The sequence below is a fragment of the Abramis brama genome (genome assembly GCF_963993115.1).
Source record: "Abramis brama genome assembly, chromosome: 1".
Taxonomy (NCBI): Eukaryota; Metazoa; Chordata; class Actinopteri; order Cypriniformes; family Leuciscidae; genus Abramis; species Abramis brama.
Genome location: NC_139963.1, coordinates 13,343,476 through 13,365,295, shown reverse-complemented (window position 1 = coordinate 13,365,295; position 21,820 = coordinate 13,343,476). Strand labels below are relative to the sequence as shown.

The following is a 21,820-nucleotide window of genomic DNA, read 5'->3' as shown; positions in this document are numbered from 1 at the left end:
AACAGAAGCAAACTCGACTGATTTTGTATCCTCGGTATGTCCTGATAAGGGAAAAGTACCGAAGAATCCCATTAGGGGAAAGTTTCGAAAAAGACCCAAATATAGCCTATTCAATACGCCTATTCATTTTTTTCTCACGTGAATAGGGTAAACAATGAAAAAAATTTGGGACTGTTTCTGGGGGTTCACTTTTTATTTTACCTAACTTTTGTCTTCTGCATTCCCCTTACCCTTGTCTCCTGTTCTTCCCTCAGACTCATCCCCAGACCCAGCCCCAAACCCCATCTCTGCAATAATATTTAATAAAGGCTGGTTTCTAAAGTACTTCTTCCTGCCTCTATGTATTAATGCTCATGGGTAGCCTAAATGGGTTCCATTCAGACCTTAACATTAAGTCTCAACAAGATCCAACAAGACATTTTCACCTGGCTAGACCCAATGTTTAGACCTGTTATGGTATTTATGCAAATTAGCACATACGTAATTAGATTATGCACCGTTTGTCCATGTTAACAAACAATTAAAAAAAAACTTGTAATACATTTTTTGTTTGTCTTGATGCAAGTAATCAACTCAGTAATTTTCATGGTGATATCTAAAGGTACAATTTTTTACCCTATTCACGTGATAAAAGAATGAATAGGCGTATGAATAGACTATATTTGGGTCTTTTTCAAAACTTCCCCCTAATGGGATTCTTCGGGGCTTTTTCTTTTCTTACTCAGGACATACTGAGGATACAAAATCAGTTGCGTTTGCTTCTGTTGCAATTTGTCCTAGGTAGACCCCCATTTTGGCTTAAAATGACTGGACTATTTAGGCGTATTGGTTTTCGACCTTTCCAAACTAGTACATATATATATATAATATGAAATTTTCTTCTAGAATGATCATTTTTATCAAGCTGGTATATTTAAGTTCAGTAATTTCACTTAAATGGAAATGAAAATTAAGTGAAATTACTGAACTTAAATATATAAGCTTGATAAAAATGTTCATTCTAGAAGAAAATTTCAGATGGCACTTAGAGGCTTTTGCATCTGAACTCTTCATAAAGTAAATATACTAATTGTAAGTTTTTATGAATGAGAATAACCACTATATACATTTATATATTATATAGATGCAATTTTAATCGACCATTGATATTTGCTCTATTTTCAAAGTATTCACTTAATGTTTTTAATCACATCATTACATTTAGACAAGGACCCATTCTAAAGGCATACATTTAGTAGATTCTGCAATATTTTTATTTTGGACAAAAGCCATAAAATGGGATGTTTGAATTACCTTTGTTCATTTTCCCTGAAATGATTTATCCTCATTATGGTTCACGTCTGAAACACCCAAATAACAAACTAATTTAACTTCATATATTAAAAACGCCAGTGTTTTTTTAATAAACAAATACTGACAAGGAATGTGTTCCCACAAAATGCATAGTATATATGAAAAACATAAACATACATAAGGGACTTGTGATATGTTTAACCAGGGCTTTTTGAGAGGATTTATGTTCATATTATCTTCAGAATCACGATCACTTGCCTGAACTTTTCTCACTTTCACAGTAGCCTCCAAAAAAAAAGTAAGATGATATAATCACCAAACATTATGGCTTAATAAAACCTAGATCCTCCCTAAATGAGTCTCAAATGCAGATGGCTGGATTTATGTAAAGGGCAATGAAACATTTGTCAATAAAAGTTAATTTTTTTCCTCATTTCACTCGATTCATTTCAAATGATTCATCCTTTTTTTCTTAAAGAAATTTAAATGTTTTAGTCAGAGACATGAACCATGATTTTTTACAAGTTTGAATCCTAAAGAGTGTTTTCTTAGAAGATGTGTGCGAGAGGATTTACGAATCATTTCCAGAAAAGAAGGATTGGATATTTACAAACGCATATATATCTGCTAAAACATTCATGCTTTTACATTACAGAAAAGCATACAAAAAAAACCCTCAAAAGTCAACAGACAAACCTCCAGGATATAAACACAATGCAGAGAGGCTGAGATAACATAAAAGTAACCTTTATTTTCATTTTATTTTAAAGCCTGGGGACGAAAAGATGTGGAAAAGCCTACTTAAAGTTCTTGAAGGAATCGAATTATATAGTTAAAAATGGCGGTACATCTACTAAAAATATTTGCCGACCCAAACTTACCAGTCCAATCTGACAAAGCTTTCTAATTCTTCTAATCAATCGATCGATTGATCTATGAATCTACAAACTCAACAGTCAGTCAGTCAGTCGCTCCTCTGCGGGAGATGAAGATGGTTTAAAAAAGGAGTAGATCCCAGGACTGCATCCCATTTAGAGAAAGTTCGTGCAGAGTCGCTCCAACAGTTTAACTGTTCCGTGCCTTTCCCGTTCGTCATCTCACCATCAAAAAAAAATGCAAATGAAGAAGAATCTAGACAATGGAGAAAGAAAAAAGATCCTGAAACAAGTCTGTTATTTTCCCATCTGCAAAAAAAAAAAAAAAGCAAGATCAGAGAGCCCGGATGAGCATGAAAAACAGGGAATGGCCACTCAAACGGCTCTTAAACCGCGACTCATAAATAGACGTCAGCCTGTAAGTCCAGACACGGGTCCATGAGGCAGAGAAGAGAGAAGCTTTCTGGAGGAGGGCGGCCCAATATCCCGGCTCCTGGCTCTTTGTTGGCCGACAGAAGACTGAGAGAGTAAAAAGGTCCCGAATGTAAAAGGGAGGACAAAAAAAACTGCTGGATCAGAAAGAGAGGGAATGGTCTAAGACTTCTTGGAGTCTTGTGTGTTCCTCTTCTTAAGGTCACTCAGGTCCACCGGGATAAAAGCTGAAATTAAACAAGAAATTAAGTTGACCCATTTAAAAACAAGCCATTAACTTTGTCTGCATAAATGGAAAAAAAAAAACATTTCTGGCGAAAGAAATACATAAATGTAGAAGAAAGCCAAAATATTAAATGTAATGGCTGTGTATTTCCTGAGGAATCCACTGTTTTGTCGAGGGGGTCAAAATGACAATTTTCAGATTTGGAGCCAAATTACACGGGGGTAAAATGACTTTAGAAAGACGACAGCATCATTATTTTATTATTACACAGAGATCGGAAGGTCTATTAGTAAAATCTGTTGACTTTAGCAATCTTTGTTTTATTGTATGCCAAAAATCATGCCTGTAACTCAAGAAGTATTAAAGATATCTTAATATCCTTTTATATTCTCATTCTTACAATGCAAAAAATGCTTTTCTTACTTAGTATTTTTGTCTTGTTTCCAGTCCAAATATCTAAAAATTCTTAAATCAAGATACTAAGAACTAAAGTAGTAAAAGGCCATAAGATACTATGTCTTGTTTTCTGGGGAAATAAATCAAAATTAAGTGAGTTGTTGCTTAAAAAAAAGCAAAATTATCTGCCAATGGGGTAAGAATAATAACCTTAATTCAAACAGAAACAAGATAATTATTCTTACCCCATTGGCAGATAATTTTCCTTTTTTTAAGCAACAACTCACTCAATTTGGCTTTATTTCCCCAGAAAACAAGAAATAATATCTTATGGCCTTTTACTACTTTAGTGAATGCATCTTTAAGAATTTTTAGATATTTGGACTGGAAACAAGACAAAAATACTAAGTAAGAAAAGCATTTTTTGCAGTGTAATAAACGTTCCTTTTGGTATCTTCATTTTTAAGGCCCCATATGATAAAATCCCAGAGATATTGAGATCTCAATGCGGCTCCATGAGTAAATTGGTCAATAATACATATTTTCAGTGGTCAAAAACCAAATGTGGGTCACTTTGATATTTGATCTGATGCTTTTTTTCTTTTAAAGAGGAATATCTGAACAACAAATAAAGTTGAAACTAAAAAATGTATCTCGTGTTTTTCTATCAACACAATTGCATAGAGCATGTCTGAGAGCCACAAATATTCCTTTCCCAAAGTTGTGATGCCTGTCACTCTAAAAGTGACCCACATTTGGTTTTTGACCAATGAAAATGTGAACAATAGACCAATTTACTCATGGAGCTGCATTAAGATCTCTATATCTCTGGGATTGTATCATATTGGGCCTTTAAAATGAAGATACCAAAAGAAAAGTTTGTTAAGAACCAGAATCTAAAAGATATCAAGATATCTTTAATACTTCTTGAGTTACAGGCATGCAAACTTGAGGCAAAAAACACAAGACGTGCCTTTTGCCCTTTTTGAACTGTTACCGTTGGCATAAAATGAAACAAAGCTTGCTAAAGTCAACAGATTTTACCAACAGACCAAACAATCTCTGTGTAATAATAAGATAATGACGCTGTCGTCTTTCTAAAGTCATTTTTACCCTCCTGTAATTTGGCTCCAAATCGTCATTTTGACCCCCTCGACAAAACAGTGGATTAATCAAATTTACAGCCATTATATTGAATATTTTGGCTTTCATCACTATTTATGTTTGTCTTTCTTCAGAAAAAATCAGGGAAGCTCCTGAAATTTGGTTGATTTGACATGGAATGACTCTCTTGTAATTTGAGGAACTTTTACTTGAAAATAAACTTACAATGTAGGTTGGGATTTGGGTTTTTCTCCACATACTCCTGTGGTCCACGATCATTTCGTTCACTATTTTGTGGGGATTTAATGTCTCTCAAAACACAAAGCCATGCTGGAAAGAAAACACACAAAAAAGAAGCATTACAACAACATTTATGTCTTGAAAACAAAAGCTCCTTCTCTTTTTGGCCAATGAATTTCCATAACTTGCACATGATTACAGGAAATGATTTTTAAAAATGATTTTGTAAAGTTTGATCAATAAATCAGTGGTTCCCAAACTTTTTCAGAGAAAAATATTTTACAGATTTTTTTGCTACACAATAGAAACTTGTAGTTGTAATTGAAAGCGACACTGACGCTGTTTTTCATGTAGTGTAAAGCTGCTTGTGTTAAAGCAATCTATTGTATAAAGTGCTATATGGGCTGTCACTAACGATTATTTTGGTAATCAAGTAATCGGACAATTATTTTGTCCATTAATCGAGTAATCGGATATTTTTGTGGTAATTAAAACAGATCTCAACATAGACCTAAGCTTTAAACTTAAAATACATATATAATAGAAATGAGGCAATAACATTTGGTTCAAATAAAGAGTCAAAAGCAAGTAATCATATGGTTTCACAGAACAACACTGTTAAAATAGGCTACATAATATACAAAACATAAACAATCAACTTATGTACATTATGTATTATAACAAATGCCTGCAGAGGGCGCCAACGGCCTGGTGTTGTTACACTTTACAGCAGATCAAATCCTCGTTTAAAGGTGCCATGTGTCAGAATTGAGGTAAAAATATCCAAAAAATGAGCTACACACATCAAAAGAATGAGAAGAAATAAGGGTGATGATGTCATTACAAAAATGACAAGTTATAGTGCTGCAGAGATATCAACCTGAATTAGCATTAGCATTACTAGTCACGGCCCGACAGGTGTCGTAATACCAGTTTCGGCCATGGGAGGCGGTATGCGGGCAACATAACCACCAGTCAAACATGCAATACACGAATAACTCGCACGGCTTGTGGGCGTACTTGAACCTGATGTCAATCGTATTATATTATGTTTATTAAATGGCTTTCCTGAGGTAAATCTGACATACTTGTTCTCCAGCTATGTTATTGACCTCTTCACGCTGATAAAAAACACTGATTGGTCGATATTATGTATGAGGAATACATTTTGGTAAGTCGTAGCCTACTGTATCTTTCAACAGTGTTCGTGTTTTTTTACTATTAGTAGAGATCGGTTCACGTGCGCTAGGGATCTGTCGTGTAACATTTACAAGCGCCAAAGCGTAATAAAATTGACAGAATCTGAGAGCTGAGATTTTTTTATATCATAACTAACCTGGGGTGTATTTCCCGAAAGCATCGTTAGCCAACTATGGTCGCAAGTTCCCTCGTTACCAATAGAGTTCAATGGACATTTCGATGAACTTGCGACTAGGGATGTCCCGATCCGATCACGTGATCGGAAATCGGGCCTGATCACGTGGTTTCAGACTCGATCGGAATCGGACGTTACCTCCCGATCAGGACTCGGATATATATGTATATATATTCTCATTATTTTTTAACACATCTATAGTTATGCGGTGGCACAGATTTGCCGGTTTCACACTGCACGCATTAGCAGAGCATAAGCAGCGCAGGAGCAGTGCGTATGGTGAGCAGGAGCAGGACACGCGCGTTTTGCTTTCACACTGGCAGCGTTTGTCACGCGCGGCTGAACCGCGGGTTGTGTACAGACAGAGTAGCCTACTCTATAATGGATAAGTTGGCATTGTTTTATTTCGTTTTCAAATACATTTAAGAGAAAAGACTTGTCAAGAAGCTTATTTTATTAATAATTTCATAAATATAACTTTTGGTTCATCTTTGTTTTTATTGTTCTGGCAACAAGTTTGTTTCTGGACATTTGTTTTCTTTTTAAATTGATGTTGGTCATTTGATCGACTGTTTAAAACACAATAGATATCATCAATGCACTTTTTGGATAAAACTGCGGTGTATTTTGGCCATGATCAATGCATATCACTTTAATTCAGCGTAAGCGGCGCAGCAAAAATAGACTCTGCGCCGAAACGATCGCGGCACTGCTGCTTCTGCTCTACGCGCTGCCGCGCCGCCTCTGCGTGCGGTGTGAATGCTCTAATCTGTTAACGTGGGTGCCGAAAAAAATATGCGCTGCACGCTCTGCTAACGCAGTGTGAAACCGGCGAGTGCAGTTCCTAAAAGCACATTACTGGCTTTGCAAACACTGTGGCACTTTTATTTTTTATTTGTTTACATGCCTGCCGGGTATTTTAAGTTGAGGTGCTATTTGTTTATATATTAGACTTTTTTATATTTACTGTTGCACTAAAGTCCAAAAGTGAAGAATTTATGTTATTTATTAGGCTACTTGATTGTTCAAGCTACCTCACAGAAGTGCTCTGTTTGTTAACAGAGTTGTTGAATGTTAAAATAAGGTGAATTAAATAAAAAATAAGGAACATCCTGGATCTGTTTTTTGCTCTTCTTTATTCTTTTTTTATGTATTATAGAAGTATCGGATCGGGACTCGGTATCGGTAGATACTCAAAATCAAATGACTCTGACTCGGACTCGAGGGCAAAAAAACCTGATCGGGACATCCCTACTTGCGACCATAGTTGGCCAATGATGCTTTCGGGAAACGCACCCCTGCTCTGTCTAGTCTGTCGGGCTCCGTGTCCTCTTTGCTTCGCGATTTTTCTGTGCGTGAGAAAATTGATGTGTGGCGTGAGAGCGTGTGAAAAGTGTCAATTGCATGTGTCTCACGGTGAATGCGTGAGAGTTGGCAGCTCTGGTTACGTTGGCGCTAGCTTGTTCAACATCAGCGAATGCTGTCTGTCAAATTAATTTAATTCAAACTAACAATAAAAATGTAATATGAACAAAACGAATATGAACATATTCACTGGTAAAGGTGAAGGGGAGTAGCTTGAAGATGTCATATTTCAAAATCACTTGACATCAACCAACGTTCCTCTGGAGTCAAAACGTCCTCTATTAGGAGTTGGCTCGGCTTCGGCTATGGCTCTAGGGTCGTTGTGAAGGTAGGGGCGGAGCATAGAGACTATGCCGTTTCTCGTTTGTTACTCTAGTCTAGAGTAGACCAATTCACTTTCTGGAGGTATACTGCCCCCATCTGGTATGGAATGTGGAGTATGACTTGATTTTTTGCCAGACATAACACATGGCACCTTTAATATTGGCTTAACGACATTTAATTCACATGTCCACTTAATCTTTAATATTTGGTGAAGAACAAAAATTTGACAAAGAACGGCATTTACTACAATAAAAATGACATATTCCCATGCTTTTGATAGATTTCATAGTTTGAGTGATGCTCTCAGGCCTGGGAATCACACGCTTTCCAGGTGAAAATGGTGCTCAGCTATAAAGGTGTGTGTCGTGTGCAGCAGTCTTACTGTCATGAATGAAGCGCACATTTTCTTCATGTGCTGGTGTGAAAAGCTCTCCTGTATTCGTTGGCGATCGAGGACTGGACGTCCTCTTGTACGTGTGCATTCTAGGGGTGGAGGAGCTGGAAAACACACACAAAAAACATTGAACAAGATGCTTAATTATGACAAGATGCTTTATGAAACTTCTTTCTTTCTAGCATCTAGCCACATACATACTAGTGGGGTTTTTTCACTTCCACTCATTTATTTTGTGTAGTATTAAAAAGTACTTTTTCCCTTGGTTTAGGGTACGTTTACATTACCACAATGCACTAAAATCAGAAAAGTTTTTTTGCATACAGATGACAATGTTGTCAAAACGATCCTGTTCACAAAGATCCATGAAAACGAACAGAATCACTGTATTATTCATGCCAGGCCAGTAGATGGCGGTGTCACATTGAAAGGAAACTACACAGACAAATTCACATTTTAGTAGTTTACACAGTAAGGGTGTCGTTTTCAAAAACTTGCACTTTGAAATCTATTTTCAAAAGTTTGCGCTTTCAGGCAACCAAAACGGCATTGTTGTGTAAATGAGTGAGTGGCCAATACGCATATAAAGTTTTCAGTTTTTAGTTGAGAACGTTGTCGTGTAAACGGCCCTTAAGAAATGCAAAGCATGTCAAGATGTTAAAGTGAAACCTGTTCCCTGAAACTGTGAAAAGTTAAATTCAGCAGAAGCTGCTTTGAATATGAAGCCTAGGTTGCACATTTCTGGAGTTCACAGAAGTCATGATAGAAACGTCCATAGAGGTGAATGAGAGACAACAGATAACATGATTAATGCGTTCCCATTTGCTACAATAGCAAAAAAAAAAGAAAAAGTTTCCACAACTTTTCAAAACAGGAAAAGAAACACAGAGGGACTGATTACAGCAGAAAGAGAAATGTCCAGTTTACCATCATTACCTCAGAGCCGTTTTATCAGAAACACTTGCAGCAGCGTTCATTAGTTTGTTTGTTTTGTATGTTACACGTTTAAGTTTGGAATCATTATGATTTTTTTTAATGTTTTTGAAAGAAGTCTCTTCTGCTCACCGAGGCTCACAAAAACATTAAAAAAATCATACTGACCCCAAACTTTGGTGTAATTTAATGGCAAGATAATAAAACACAAAGTACTTTGTTATAAATGTACATCATTATTAAAAATGAAAATACAAATGCCTGTGGAAACATACTATCACAGTCTATGAAAAGAGTCCATTGTTTACCAATTGTGTTTGCTGTCAAGTCAGCAGTGATTATATCTTAATATTAAAATGCATCCCTCTTTGTTGTGAAGCGTCTCATCAGCAGAGCAAGGACTAATGACTTTACCTTGTCATTCTGTTATAGTCTCTTGCCTCACAATCTCAGTTTGAGGCTTAACAGGGAAGTTTGCCTGTTCGTCAGTGTGTTTTCTAAGGGGAAAGACACTTCAGTAAGATTAAAGTAATTCAGACGAAACACATCAGTTGTCACAAAAATGCATTTGAGTTAAAGATCCACTAAATCAATGACACACAGAGTTTATTAACTGATATGATCAGAGCAGCAGCACCATCAATGCATTACATATATCTGTAACATGTACAATATACAATATAAAAGAATGAGTTGTGTTGATACTATATTTCTGGTACAAGTGAAAGGATCAGTGACTCAGTGTTTGTTATTGTTTATGAGACACTGGCAGCTAGTGTGTTAGCATTGTTTTCATAGCTTTAAACTGATGCTGACTTCACACGCAATCCGAGCGAATACACAGCGAATGCATCGCCAAACATTCAGACTAATGTTCACACAATGGAAAACGCATAAATTGAGAGTTTCAAACCTGTCTGTTTGTTTCTCTTTCTTCTGCTATGTCTGTATTCAGGCCTGGCTCGGCCGAAACGTTGCTAATGCCAACCAATTATTTCCGGGTCAGCCGAACAAGCCGAGCGAGAAGCGCATGCGCGAACAGTGGTAAAATACTTTTATTTTAAAAAAATGGATAGTTCACCCAAAAATGAAAATTACCAGATGATTTACTCACCCTCAAGCCATCCTAGGTGTACATGACATTCTTCTTTCAGACGAATACAATCAGAGTTATATAATATATGTCCTGGCTCTTCCAAGCTTTATAATAGCAGTGAATTGCTGTTTCTGTTTTGAAGTCCATAAAAGTGCATCTATCCATCATAAAGGTGCATCTCTCCAGGTACCTCCTTTTTTATGTAATTGAAGTTGAGGTCTGCAATGAAAGCATACGGGGTACCTTGGAATTCTAGCCATGATGATCACCCATTGTTAAAGTGGTTAAAAAATACTGTGAAAATTCAGGGCACAGTCTCCTTGATTTATAAACAACTACTTGAATGTTCATATAAGACCCTGAAGGTATTAGCTGTGTGGGAGAGAGAACTCTCATGGTTGGGCTATAGTCCTGACTGGAATACAGTTTGGTCAAATCTCTGTCTTACCTCCAAAAAACCCTCGCACATTCTTATTCATTTCAAAACTGTACACAAAATGTATTGTACCCCATACAAGCGATACTTGATGAAACTCTCATTAAATCCTAATTGCAGTCTGTGTAACAATAACTCTAAAGGTACTTTTTTGCATATGTTTTGGGACTGTTCAGTTATATCCAATTTTTGGAAACATGTAGTTCAAGTACTAAAACATATCACAAAGTTGCAGTTTGACCTCGACCCTTGTCTTATGTTGTTGAATGATGATTCTTCATACAACTTTACGTTAGTTCAGAGAAGATTGTTAATGTCTGGTTTCACTGCTGCTAAAAAAACAATTATACAGCAATGGTTCACTCCTGACATGGATCTTAGAAGATTCTGGCTGCTGTCTTTTCATTATATTGCTTGTTTATAATGCAGCACTGCAAGGATTAATGGGGCTAGAATACAAACGGTCACTTATTGGAGTAGTACAGCCCAAGCTCTAAAAGAATTGTTTTAAATTGATGATGCATTATTCTGTGCTGTAATTGGCTGCTGGGGTTTATTTGTATGTTCCCTTTAAGTTACCCTTCCTTGTGTCCTTTGTGTGTTTTGTGTCTTTTTCTTTTATTGGTATTCATGCTGTCATCCAACATTTGTAATGTTATTATTTCAAATAAAAAAACAATCACAAAAAAAAATAAAAGTGCATCTCTCCATCATAAAAGTGCATCTATCATCATAAAAATGCATCACTCCATCATAAAAGAGCATCTCTCCACCATAAAAGTGCATCTCTCATCATAAAAGTGCATCTCTCCATCATAAAGGTGCATCTCTCCATCATAAAAGTGCATCTCTCCATCATAAAAGAGCATCTCTCCACCATAAAAGTGCATCTCTCATCATAAAAGTGCATCTCTCCATCATAAAGGTGCATCTCTCTATCATAAAAGTGCATGTCTCCATCATAAAAGTGCATCTCTCCACCATAAAAGTGCATGTCTCCATCATAAAAGTGCATCTCTCATCATAAAAGTGCATCTCTCCATCATAAAGGTGCATCTCTCTATCATAAAAGTGCATCTCTCATCATAAAAGAGCATCTCTTCACCATAAAAGTGCATGTCTCCATCATAAAAGTGCACCTCTCATCATAAAAGAGCATCTCTCCATCATAAAACTGCATCTCTCCATCATAAAAGAGCATCTTTCCATCATAAAACTGCATCTCTCCATCATAAAAGAGCATCTCTCCATCATAAAAGTGCATCTCTCCATCATAAAAGTGCATATCTCCATCATAAAACTGTCTCTCTCCATTATAAAAGTGCATCCATCCATCATAAAAGAGCTTCTATCCATCATAAAAGTGCATCCATCCATCATAAAAGTGCATATATCCATCATAAAAGAGCATCTGTCCATCATAAAAGTGCATCTCTCCATCATAAAAGTGCATATATCTATCATAAAAGTGCATCTATCATCATAAAAGAGCATCTATCCATCATAAAAGTGCATCTCTCCATCATAAAAGTGCATCTATCCATCATAAAAGTGCATCTATCCATCATAAAAGTGCATCTCTCCATCATAAAAGTGCATCTATCATCATAAAAGTGCATCTATCCATCATAAAAGTGCATCTATCATCATAAAAGAGCATCTATCCATCATAAAAGTGCATCTATCCATCATAAAAGTGCATCTATCCATCATAAAAGTGCATCTCTCCATCATAAAAGTGCATCTATCATCATAAAAGAGCATCTATCCATCATAAAAGTGCATCTCTCCATCATAAAAGTGCATCTATCATCATAAAAGTGCATCTATCCATCATAAAAGTGCATCTATCATCATAAAAGTGCATCTCTCCATCATAAAAGTGCATCTATCATCATAAAAGTGCATCTATCCATCATAAAAGTGCATCTATCATCATAAAAGAGCATCTATCCATCATAAAAGTGCATCTATCCATCATAAAAGTGCATCTCTCCATCATAAAAGTGCATCTATCATCATAAAAGAGCATCTATCCATCATAAAACTGCATCTCTCCATCATAAAACTGCATCTCTCCATCATAAAAGAGCATCTATCCATCATAAAACTGCATCTCTCCATCATAAAAGAGCATCTCTCCATCATAAAAGTGCATCTCTCCATCATAAAACTGCATCTCTCCATCATAAAAGTGCATATATATATCATAAAAGTGCATCTATCATCATAAAACTGCATATATCTATCATAAAAGTGCATCTATCCATCATAAAAGTGCATATATCCATCATAAAAGTGCATCTATCATCATAAAAGAGCATCTATCCATCATAAAAGTGCATCCATCCATCATAAAAGTGCATCTATCCATCATATTTATTACTGTGTCCTGTTGTATGGGTGTGTATTACAGGTTTCACCATTTGCTAACACTCTATAAATGATTCAGTTGGCACAATTTCCCAAACCATTCATTCAGTTCTTAAAACAAAGACACATTTCTCAAAACACAAATGTATTTCATCTGTTTTCACACACATTACAATTTTCTTCATGATTTCTGCAAAACTCTACACAAAAATGTCCTGATTTTACACAAGTTTAACCATGTTCTCATGATGATCAGACTCTCCACACACTCACACATCTTCACTCCTTACATTGTTCACAACCATTTCTGTTATTTCATTATTCAAAACCACACTATCCTCAATCTGTTCATTTTGTAATGAACCTTGTTTTATTATTTCAACTGAAAGAAACTTTTGTTATTATTTAATAAAAATAATTTGTCACTAAAAAAAAAAAAAAAAAAAAAAAAAAACAGAGTTTGAGAAAAACACACACACACACACACACTGTTCTTATTGTCTCTGAGCATTTGATACACACATTTATTCTGTTTTATTTCAGTGAAGTTCATCAGTATTAATGTAATCAGTATTAATGTAATGAAGAGGAAATCAGAGTCTCTGTATCTCACTGTTACGATTTATCGTGCAGCTCAAAGTATTCTGGGTAAAATCTCTCAACAATCTGTTCTGAAACATCAACACAGTTTCACTGATGATCCAGAATAAACAGCAAACCCAGGATAGAGCGTCTGAGTGAATGTGGTCTGGACTGTGTGGATGAGGCTCATTGTGTCAGAGACGCTGTAGAAGGACAGAGTTCCTGCACTGTGATCCACACACACTCCTATTCTTCTGCTGATGGACTTTACAGGGAGAGAAGTGCATTTGTTATTGTGCCAGAAATTGTAACTGGAGGAAAAGCAGAACAAACTCCAGGACTGATCATTATATCCAAACAAACACTCATCACCCCATCCCTTCCTGCTGATGCTCTTATATGACACTGATATACACACACGACTCCCAGTCCACTCAATCTCCCAGTAACAGCGTCCACACACACTCTCTCTACACAACACCTGACACTTCTGATCAAATCTGTCTGGATGATCAGGATACGGCTGCTCTGTGCCAGTGTTAGTAATCACTCTGTTGCTCTCAGACAGACTGAGGTGTTTATTCACTGTGTCCAGATCCAGAGTGAGCTGATGGGAATCTGATGGAGAGAAAACACATCAGAAACAGGAATTATGAATCTGTCTGATCTTTTAATGTATCTGAACTCTTCATGAATCAATGTTCAGTGTATCATCAGTGTCTCAGTACAGCTGACTAAATATCCTGTGCAAATCACCATTTACATGATCAATTATAAAACTCTTCGGTAACACTTTACAATACGGGTGCACTAATCTGCATTAATTCATACTTAACTAATGCACAGATAATCATGTGTTAATGTATGACTCATGAAGAACTAAACCATTAATTAATGATTACTGCATCAGCAACTAATAAAGATTCTAAATGATTAATAGATTAAGTAATATATGAATTGTTATTAATTAAATGTGTCATAATATATTAATTCCTTAATAACTTATTTTATTAACTAATAGTGTAAATCAATGCGTTAATTACCATAGTTGGTCAAAGCAATGTACTTCAACTTCCAGTTGTCTGCTTTAATTAATCATTAACTAATGATTTGCAAATGTATCATTATGTTATGACTTTACTTGTTGAGGCACATGACTATTAACTAATTGTTAAGTAATATGCCATTTATGGGTTTTGGCAGTTTGCACATGCAGTGAATGTAATGTCGGTGAATGTGTTTGAAGGATGGGTGAGTTGGGCTGCACACAAATATCAGCACACAGAATCTGAACTCCTGACCGCTGGTACACTGTGTTTAAACTGGACGAGACCAGCTGTCTACACTGGACAGGACAGACCATCGCAAGTCCATTTGTCCTTCGTAACAGAACTAGCACAAGAGGTTGGAGTACATCAGGAATAGAGTGTGGCATCGGTTTACTGTGGCATCAGGGTTTTGTCGTGTAGTGTCACGCCACATCCAGTGTAGTATCACTGACTATAATGGACGTTCTGTTGTCTTTGTCCAGTCTAGACACAGTGTTATGAAATAGCATTAATTTGCAATAATTATAAGTAATATACCATTTTGGTTTTGACATCCACACTAATGGATTTCAATTTCCAACCATGTACAACCAAGATTTCACTGAGTCCGATGAACCTTGTTGTTCATGGCACAGGAGTATGTCAGGTTAAGCTTGAGGTCAAGGTACACTGAAAACATGCAGTCGAGATCTGCTATTTCATAACTCTGTGTCTAGACTGGACAAAGACAATAGAACGTCCATTATAGTCAGTGATACTACACTGGATGCGGCGCGACGCATTATATTACTTAATCTATTAATCATTTAGAATCTTTATTAGTTGCTGATGCAGTAATCATTAATTAATGGTTTAGTTCTTCATGAGTCATACATTAATGATTATCTGTGCATTAGTTAAGTATGAATTAATGCTTATTAATGCACCCATATTGTAAAGTGTTACCAACTCTTCTATCATGATTTATTTCTCCTTCTACAGGAAGAACATGAACACATTCAGTGAGTTTTTCTGCTTGTTTTCTAGTGACTCACATTGTAGGAAGTCGTTCCTGGTCTTGAGATTCATGTTGGTGAAAGTGACTGTGGAAATAAACATGAACAGTGTGAAGAGAAATGACAAGATAAAATGCATTCATTTCTAAGACATTTCTAATATGATGCTCTATAATATTAGATGATGGACTCATTTCTGAGAGATCGGATTAATAATCTCCAGGGGCTTCATTTATAAAACACACACATCGGATTGATCCTAAATTCCATGGATTTCATCCTCCGTCATGTGTGTATAAACGCTTGTCCACGATGATGAGTCCGTATTTCTGAATCATCAAGAGATATTTGTGGCCGTTCTGTAGGAGGATTTGATGACTTGAATTTAATTTATTAATAACTGGGATTTATAAACTGAGATGCATTTAAGTACATTTTTGTGAAAATGGATGTTTTATAAATCATAGGAACATTTCGGAAACGGTCATACGTTCAGATTTGGGATCTTTCTCCACACGTCTGTATAAACGAGGCGCAGGACTTTACCTCCGTCTGAGATCTTCTTGATCTCCTCTTTGCAGAAATCCTCCAGTTTGTCTCTCAGCTGAAGGACAGATTCTCTCATGCCATCAAAAGAGGAGAGAGAACTGAAGGAAACGTCGGGTTCGTCTGTAGATTCAGGAGGTGCTGAGAGAGACTGGAAACTCTACAGAAAACAGAAATCAAAACTCATCATCTCCACACTTCAGCCAATAACCTGCACTATATCAGATCTGAGCGGCTCTTGTTGACTTGACTTCTCTTCAGTGACTCGCTTCAATCCAGCACTTTCACACAATCAGCACATTCTTCTCATATTCATCATTTAATGCTACAAACTCTAGTATTTGACACTTAATAATAATATCATTAAAAAAGATGATGATTCTTTTGTCTTTGAAATATGGTTAAAGTTACTGCTGAATGAACTGACACACATTTATGATAAACTAAAATATACTCAATGTAATTTCTATTGAAAATTGTTTGTTTAATTTTATCAACATTATCAATATTATAAACTTTGAAGATCACCTGACCCAATTTTGGTGCCAATTACTGAAATTATTTTAGTAGAAATAAAAGATTTCATTAAAAGATGATGAAAAATCTAGTTGGGTGGATACTAATACCATCAAGTTCACTGATTTCATCAAGACAGAAGAAACCAGAAGGAAAAATGAGTTAATATTTAATGGTAAATTTCCCAGGGCTTTGTAAGTGTGTCTCTTTAAACAGAAGATGATCAGATGAGAGTCTGACTGATGATTATATGATAACACAACACTTGACTGAATCTGACTGAATTCCTGACAACATCTCAGTCAACGGCTCATTCTGCTCTCATGAAATGTTTCTCTGTCATAGCAGGATCTTGCTCAAGTCCACTATGATCCTGTTCTTCTAGATCTCTGTTACCTGCAGGAACTGGATGTGATCTTGTGTGTGTGAAAGCTGCTCCAGCTCAGCGTCTCTCCTCCTCAGATCATTGATCTCCTGCTCCAGTCGCTCCAGTCGTCCTTCAGCTCGACTCGCTGCAGTCTTTTCCTGATCTCTGATCCGCTGTGTGACCTCAGAGCGGCTTCTCTCAATGGAGCGGATGATCTCAGTGAAGATCCTCTCACTGTCCTCCACTGCTGTCTGTGCAGAGCGCTGTTACACACACATCACAATCACACAGTGGCTTCAGCACGACTGACAGAGTCCAAACTGAGACGTCTCAAACTTCTCTTCTTCTCCAGACTCACCTTATGAGACTTCACAGCCTCTCTCAGATGCTGAAGATCTTTCTGTCTCTGCTGGATTCTCTGACGGATCTTCATCTGCGTCTCCTTCAGCTGTTTCTGGAGGACAAACCAATGACAGGGAATGACACATAAAACTACTGTCATACAAACATTAAAGTTACATGAATCCAGAGTTGGTGAAGTGGTTAAAGATCTTGCATGGTCAGTTTTTACTGTCTGGTTCAAACCACAGATTCATGGTTTCCTGAAATGAATGTCAGCAGTTTTTCATCAGTGCCTAGTTTTATATCATTAGTATCATCATTTACTCTCCCTCATGTCACTCCAAACCTGTATGACTTTCTGTCTATTGTGAGACACAACAGAAGATATTTAGAAGAATGTCTCAACGGTTTACAGAGGCCAAATAAAATATGGTGACACGTCAATAACATCAAACCTCATTGGTTCTTTCATGTCACAGTCACATGACACAAACACCAGTGAAGTTTGATGTTTTTGATGTCATCATATTTGATTTGGGCTCCACATCCATGAGTTTATCAATGATTTGATTTGATTTGATTTGTGATTAAAAGTTTGGCTCTTTTAAAAGTAGCATATTTTAAAGACTGCACTTATTTTGGAAATTATATTCTTCAAAATAATATACAGACCCTTTCCAAAAAATTAGAATATCATGGAAAAGTTTATTTATTTCCATAATTCCATTCAAAACGTTAAACTTCCATAGATTATAGATTCAGGGCCCACAACTTAAATGATTTCAAGTATTTAGTTGTTTATTTGTACATAATTTGGGCTTCCAGCTCATAAAACCCACGAAAACAGGATTTCAAAAAATTAGAATATTACATGAAATCACACAGTAATTATATAAATTATATAATTATATTAATTAAATAAACTTTTCCATGATATTCTCATTTTTTGGAAAGGGTCTGTAATTGTGAAATAAGTGTGAACTGAACGTAATGTTTTCAGACACGTAATTGCATGTTAAATGCTATTAAATGAAAATGTATTATAGTTTAAATGTACATATAAAGCAATTAGCTGAACTTAAGACTGACTTTTTGACCCACTTAAGTAAGATTTAAGTATATAATGTAATTTCATAATTATTTTGAGTTAAATTGAAATATTAAATATTATTAAAATCAATCTTCAAAGTAAAACTTTTCATTTTACATTATAAAAAAGTGTACTTTATAAAGTGTACTTATGAAACAGTCATAAAAGTTGACTCTCTTTAAGTGCACTTAAGTGGCCTTTCATTTCATTAATATTATATTATCTGCATATATAAAATACTTTTTTTTTTTTTTTAAATATACTTTTAATTTGAAGTACACTAGTGCATGTCAATACACTTAAGCAAACTTCTTTCTTTAACCACTAGTTGTTTAGATTACTTTTATGCTTTTTCTCCTTTTTGGAGCTTGAAACGTTTTTACTCCATTGACTTTCAATGTATAAACTAAAATAGACGAGACATTGTTCAAAATATCATCTTTTATATTCCACAGAAGAAACTCAGTCAAACCGGTTTGGACCAACATGAGTAAATGAGTGAGTAAATAAAGACATTTTCATTTCTGTGTGATCAATCCCTCTCAGTTCATACCTGTGTCTCTGTCCTCTGTGCTGCAGTTGATACAGTGTTGTGGTTTTTATGTTCACTCTCCTTACACCACACACAGATGCACTGTTGATCAGTGATGCAGAACATTTCTAGCTCTTTATCATGTTTACGGCAGATCATGTCCTGCAGTCGTCCAGTGGCATCAATCACTTTGTGTGGCTTACGAGAGTGATATTCCTCATGACGGTCAAAATGAGTTTGACAGTAAGATTCCTGACACACCAGACAGGACTTGACGGCTTTGTATTTTCTTCCAGTACAGACGTCACACTCCACGTCTCCAGCTCCACCGTAACAGTCAGCAGGAAGTTTAGTCTTCTTCAGTTTCTCCACCAGTTCAGCCAGAATGGTGTTTTTACCTAAAGCAGGTCTTGGACTGAAGGTCTGTCTGCACTGAGGGCAGCTGTAGACTCTCTTCTCATCCTCCTGATCCCAGAAGTCTGTAATACAGATCTTACAGTAACTGTGTCCACAGTGGATAGTCACTGGATCCTTCAGGAGATCCAGACACACTGGACACGTGAACTCATCCTGATCCACTGAAATTCTGGCTTCTGCCATTTTACTGCATGAATACAGAGAGACACAAACACACAACAGCTCAACAATACTTCAGTTTCTGTTTCTCTGAACTGAGGAGTTGAAATAGTTCCCTGCTTCTGTGTTTGAGTGACGTGTGTAAAACAGGAGTGTCTGTAAAGCAGCTTCCTCATTCCTGGTGAAGGAGAGTCACTTTACTGCTGTGTTTATGTGGTCTACTTGTGGAGTCAAAAACAACGTAATTACGAGTTCCGAGCTCATGAACCATTCAATCCGTTAAATTCCGCGTTATACAGTAAATTGACTCAATTCCGTCCGTGTTGGGCTTTACTTTCGGTTTTATTTGCGGTAGTTTACGCATTTGCTTGATGAAGAGATTCTCAGCTGATCATGTGATGCGTGTTGCAGAAGCGCGTCATATCCCCAAGCGGCAACCTCCCCGTCTCTCTCTTGAAACCAACACGGAAGTGAGTTAAACTGCAATTCGTTGACTGGCCGCTTGAGGCTGATGTCAGAAGTGAGCCAAATCTGTATGTCCTCCATGTTAAAGGAGCCGTATGTAAGATTGTGGCCAAAACTGGTACTGCAATCACTTTCAAATTACTGTAGAGCGGTGCATCCCCTTCCCCCTCCCCCCTGACTCGAGGTTGCCAGATAGGCTGCAGGATCCAGCAGGAACGTAGGCTGCTATGTAGCTGTGGTAACTAGAGCAGAGCTGGCAACCCGGATGCCGAAACACTACTGACTTCGTGATTGGTAGATAGGTGGAGGGTGGCGCTTCAGGCCAAAACACAACATGACAACATCAACATCAGTTGAGGGCTGCAACTTCACTTTTTAAATGACAATATCCTGGCCGTACTACTGTTGTCAGTGATATAAGTATTTGAAATGAACATGATTTCTTAATGTCTAGTGACATATCAGGGCCATTTTATGATTAATTGAAATACATTTCTTACATACAGCTCCTTTAAAATGCCAAATTTTGCAGCAGAAAAAAAGTGTTTACAGCCTGGTGTCTGTATGTGGCTTTTGTCTCTACAGCTAATTTAGCCCTTCATGACAACTGTGAGGGGGGTGAATTTTTTTATAACTCATCCGTTTAGTTGATTAATATTTAAAGTTCTGCATAATTAAGGGTGCGGCCACTTGAGTGACAGGTGGGTTGTCGCTGATGTCAATGCTAGCCGTTTGTCTGCTGTTACTAGCCGTCACTTCACCTCAGCAAGTTGCTGAACTTGCCTTCTCTGCCGTGTTTTGTGCTTTTTTTCGGGATTTCATACAATATAATACACCCATTAAATTAGGCTACTTCGCCCACGGTTTAGGATTCCGTCGTTGTCGTCGAGTATCGTTCGAGAGAACAACCAGCGCTGGATTTCAGTTTTCCTCTGTGAACATGCACTAATGGATGTCAGACAAATTCGTTGCTTTTTGGAGTTTTCAGTTTTAAAAACGTCAATAAAGGCTTGTTCGTTCTGCTCTCACGGAACAGATGGATTATAAAATGCTTATGTAACTGTCTGTTACCGTCAGATGAAATCATGCAGGCGTCGGCGCTTTCCCCGTCCATGCAATAAATGCACATCCACGAATGAGCGCGGATTTTCTAGCGCATTTACTTGAACTTCAAAGGCAATATACTTTAACCCATTTGAGAGGCGGCCAAAATCAGAATTTAAAATGGATTGAATAAACTCTCTACGAACTTGACGAGCGATGCCGCGCTGAGAGACCATAGACTATAAAAAAGGAGTGACTGACATGTAACGTTAACGTTGTGCACATAAATCACTGTCACACACATTCTCTCAGAGTAATATTAAGAGTTCCTGCATTATACATTTTCAACTAGTAGAATATGGTAGAATAGTACAGAATCACGATACAGTCTCACATGTAGCCATGTCTTTTAACTATTATCATATTTCAAAGGGCAAAAATAGGAACTTTTAATTGGCTTTACTGTCATCAACTGTCACTTTAGCGCGAGGCCCTGTGCAGTCGCAGATTTGGTACGTTACTGTCAGTTACATAACGTTATAGAATTACCTCCCCAGCCTGCATAGAAATAAACATATATCTATGCCCAGCCTGAACTAAAAACTCGATCACGTCGAGCTAAGTTAGGTGATTTCAGATCAGTTTCAGATACACAGTCAGCCAGGCTCCAGCTCACGCCCCGCCTCTGCCCATCCGGGACTGACGCAAGGCCAAGATGGCGACGGCCGGCTCCGCCCACTTTAGGCTTCAAAAATGCTCTTCAGAAACCTACGGGTGACGTCACGGACACTACGTCCATATTTTTTTACAGTCTATGGTCATATCTGGCTATAACACGCACGTTTAATTTTTAG

At 37.0% G+C, this 21,820-nt stretch overlaps 2 protein-coding genes across 2 annotated transcripts; both read right to left on the bottom strand.

Annotated features, from left to right (window-relative positions):
* Positions 1 to 2,024: 2,024 nt before the first annotated feature.
* Positions 2,025 to 9,976, bottom strand: mcrip1 (MAPK regulated corepressor interacting protein 1). The gene is made up of 5 exons (XM_084119217.1): positions 9,871 to 9,976; positions 9,372 to 9,454; positions 8,013 to 8,128; positions 4,552 to 4,656; positions 2,025 to 2,827 (listed from the first exon to the last, which is right to left on the bottom strand). Exons 2-5 carry the CDS (start codon positions 9,377 to 9,379, stop codon positions 2,763 to 2,765), a joined length of 294 nt encoding a protein of 97 aa, XP_083975343.1. The 5' UTR covers positions 9,380 to 9,454; positions 9,871 to 9,976; the 3' UTR covers positions 2,025 to 2,762.
* Positions 9,977 to 10,852: 876 nt separating this feature from the next.
* On the bottom strand, positions 10,853 to 19,918 carry LOC311086130 (tripartite motif-containing protein 16-like). The gene is made up of 6 exons (XM_084118857.1): positions 18,903 to 19,918; positions 17,276 to 17,371; positions 16,947 to 17,180; positions 16,035 to 16,194; positions 15,528 to 15,575; positions 10,853 to 14,062 (listed from the first exon to the last, which is right to left on the bottom strand). The coding sequence occupies exons 1-6, from the start codon at positions 19,479 to 19,481 to the stop codon at positions 13,542 to 13,544; spliced, it is 1,638 nt and encodes a 545-aa protein (XP_083974983.1). The 5' UTR covers positions 19,482 to 19,918; the 3' UTR covers positions 10,853 to 13,541.
* Positions 19,919 to 21,820: the final 1,902 nt, after the last annotated feature.

What these genes read in the sequence shown, in the direction of transcription:
- mcrip1 (XM_084119217.1), bottom strand. An exon ending in TGTGCGCTTCATTCATGACA is followed by an intron (nt 4,657 to 8,012) that starts GTAAGACTGCTG and finishes TTTTCTTTCCAG; the next exon opens with CATGGCTTTGTGTTTTGAGA. An exon ending in CCCAAATCCCAACCTACATT is followed by an intron (nt 2,828 to 4,551) that starts GTAAGTTTATTT and finishes GTTTAATTTCAG; the next exon opens with CTTTTATCCCGGTGGACCTG.
- LOC311086130 (XM_084118857.1), bottom strand. Translation starts at nt 19,481, where the DNA reads ATGGCAGAAGCCAGAATTTCAGTGGATCAGGATGAGTTCACGTGTCCA. An exon ending in CACAGAGGACAGAGACACAG is followed by an intron (nt 17,372 to 18,902) that starts GTATGAACTGAG and finishes TTTGTCCTCCAG; the next exon opens with AAACAGCTGAAGGAGACGCA. An exon ending in ATCACATCCAGTTCCTGCAG is followed by an intron (nt 16,195 to 16,946) that starts GTAACAGAGATC and finishes TGTTTTCTGTAG; the next exon opens with AGTTTCCAGTCTCTCTCAGC.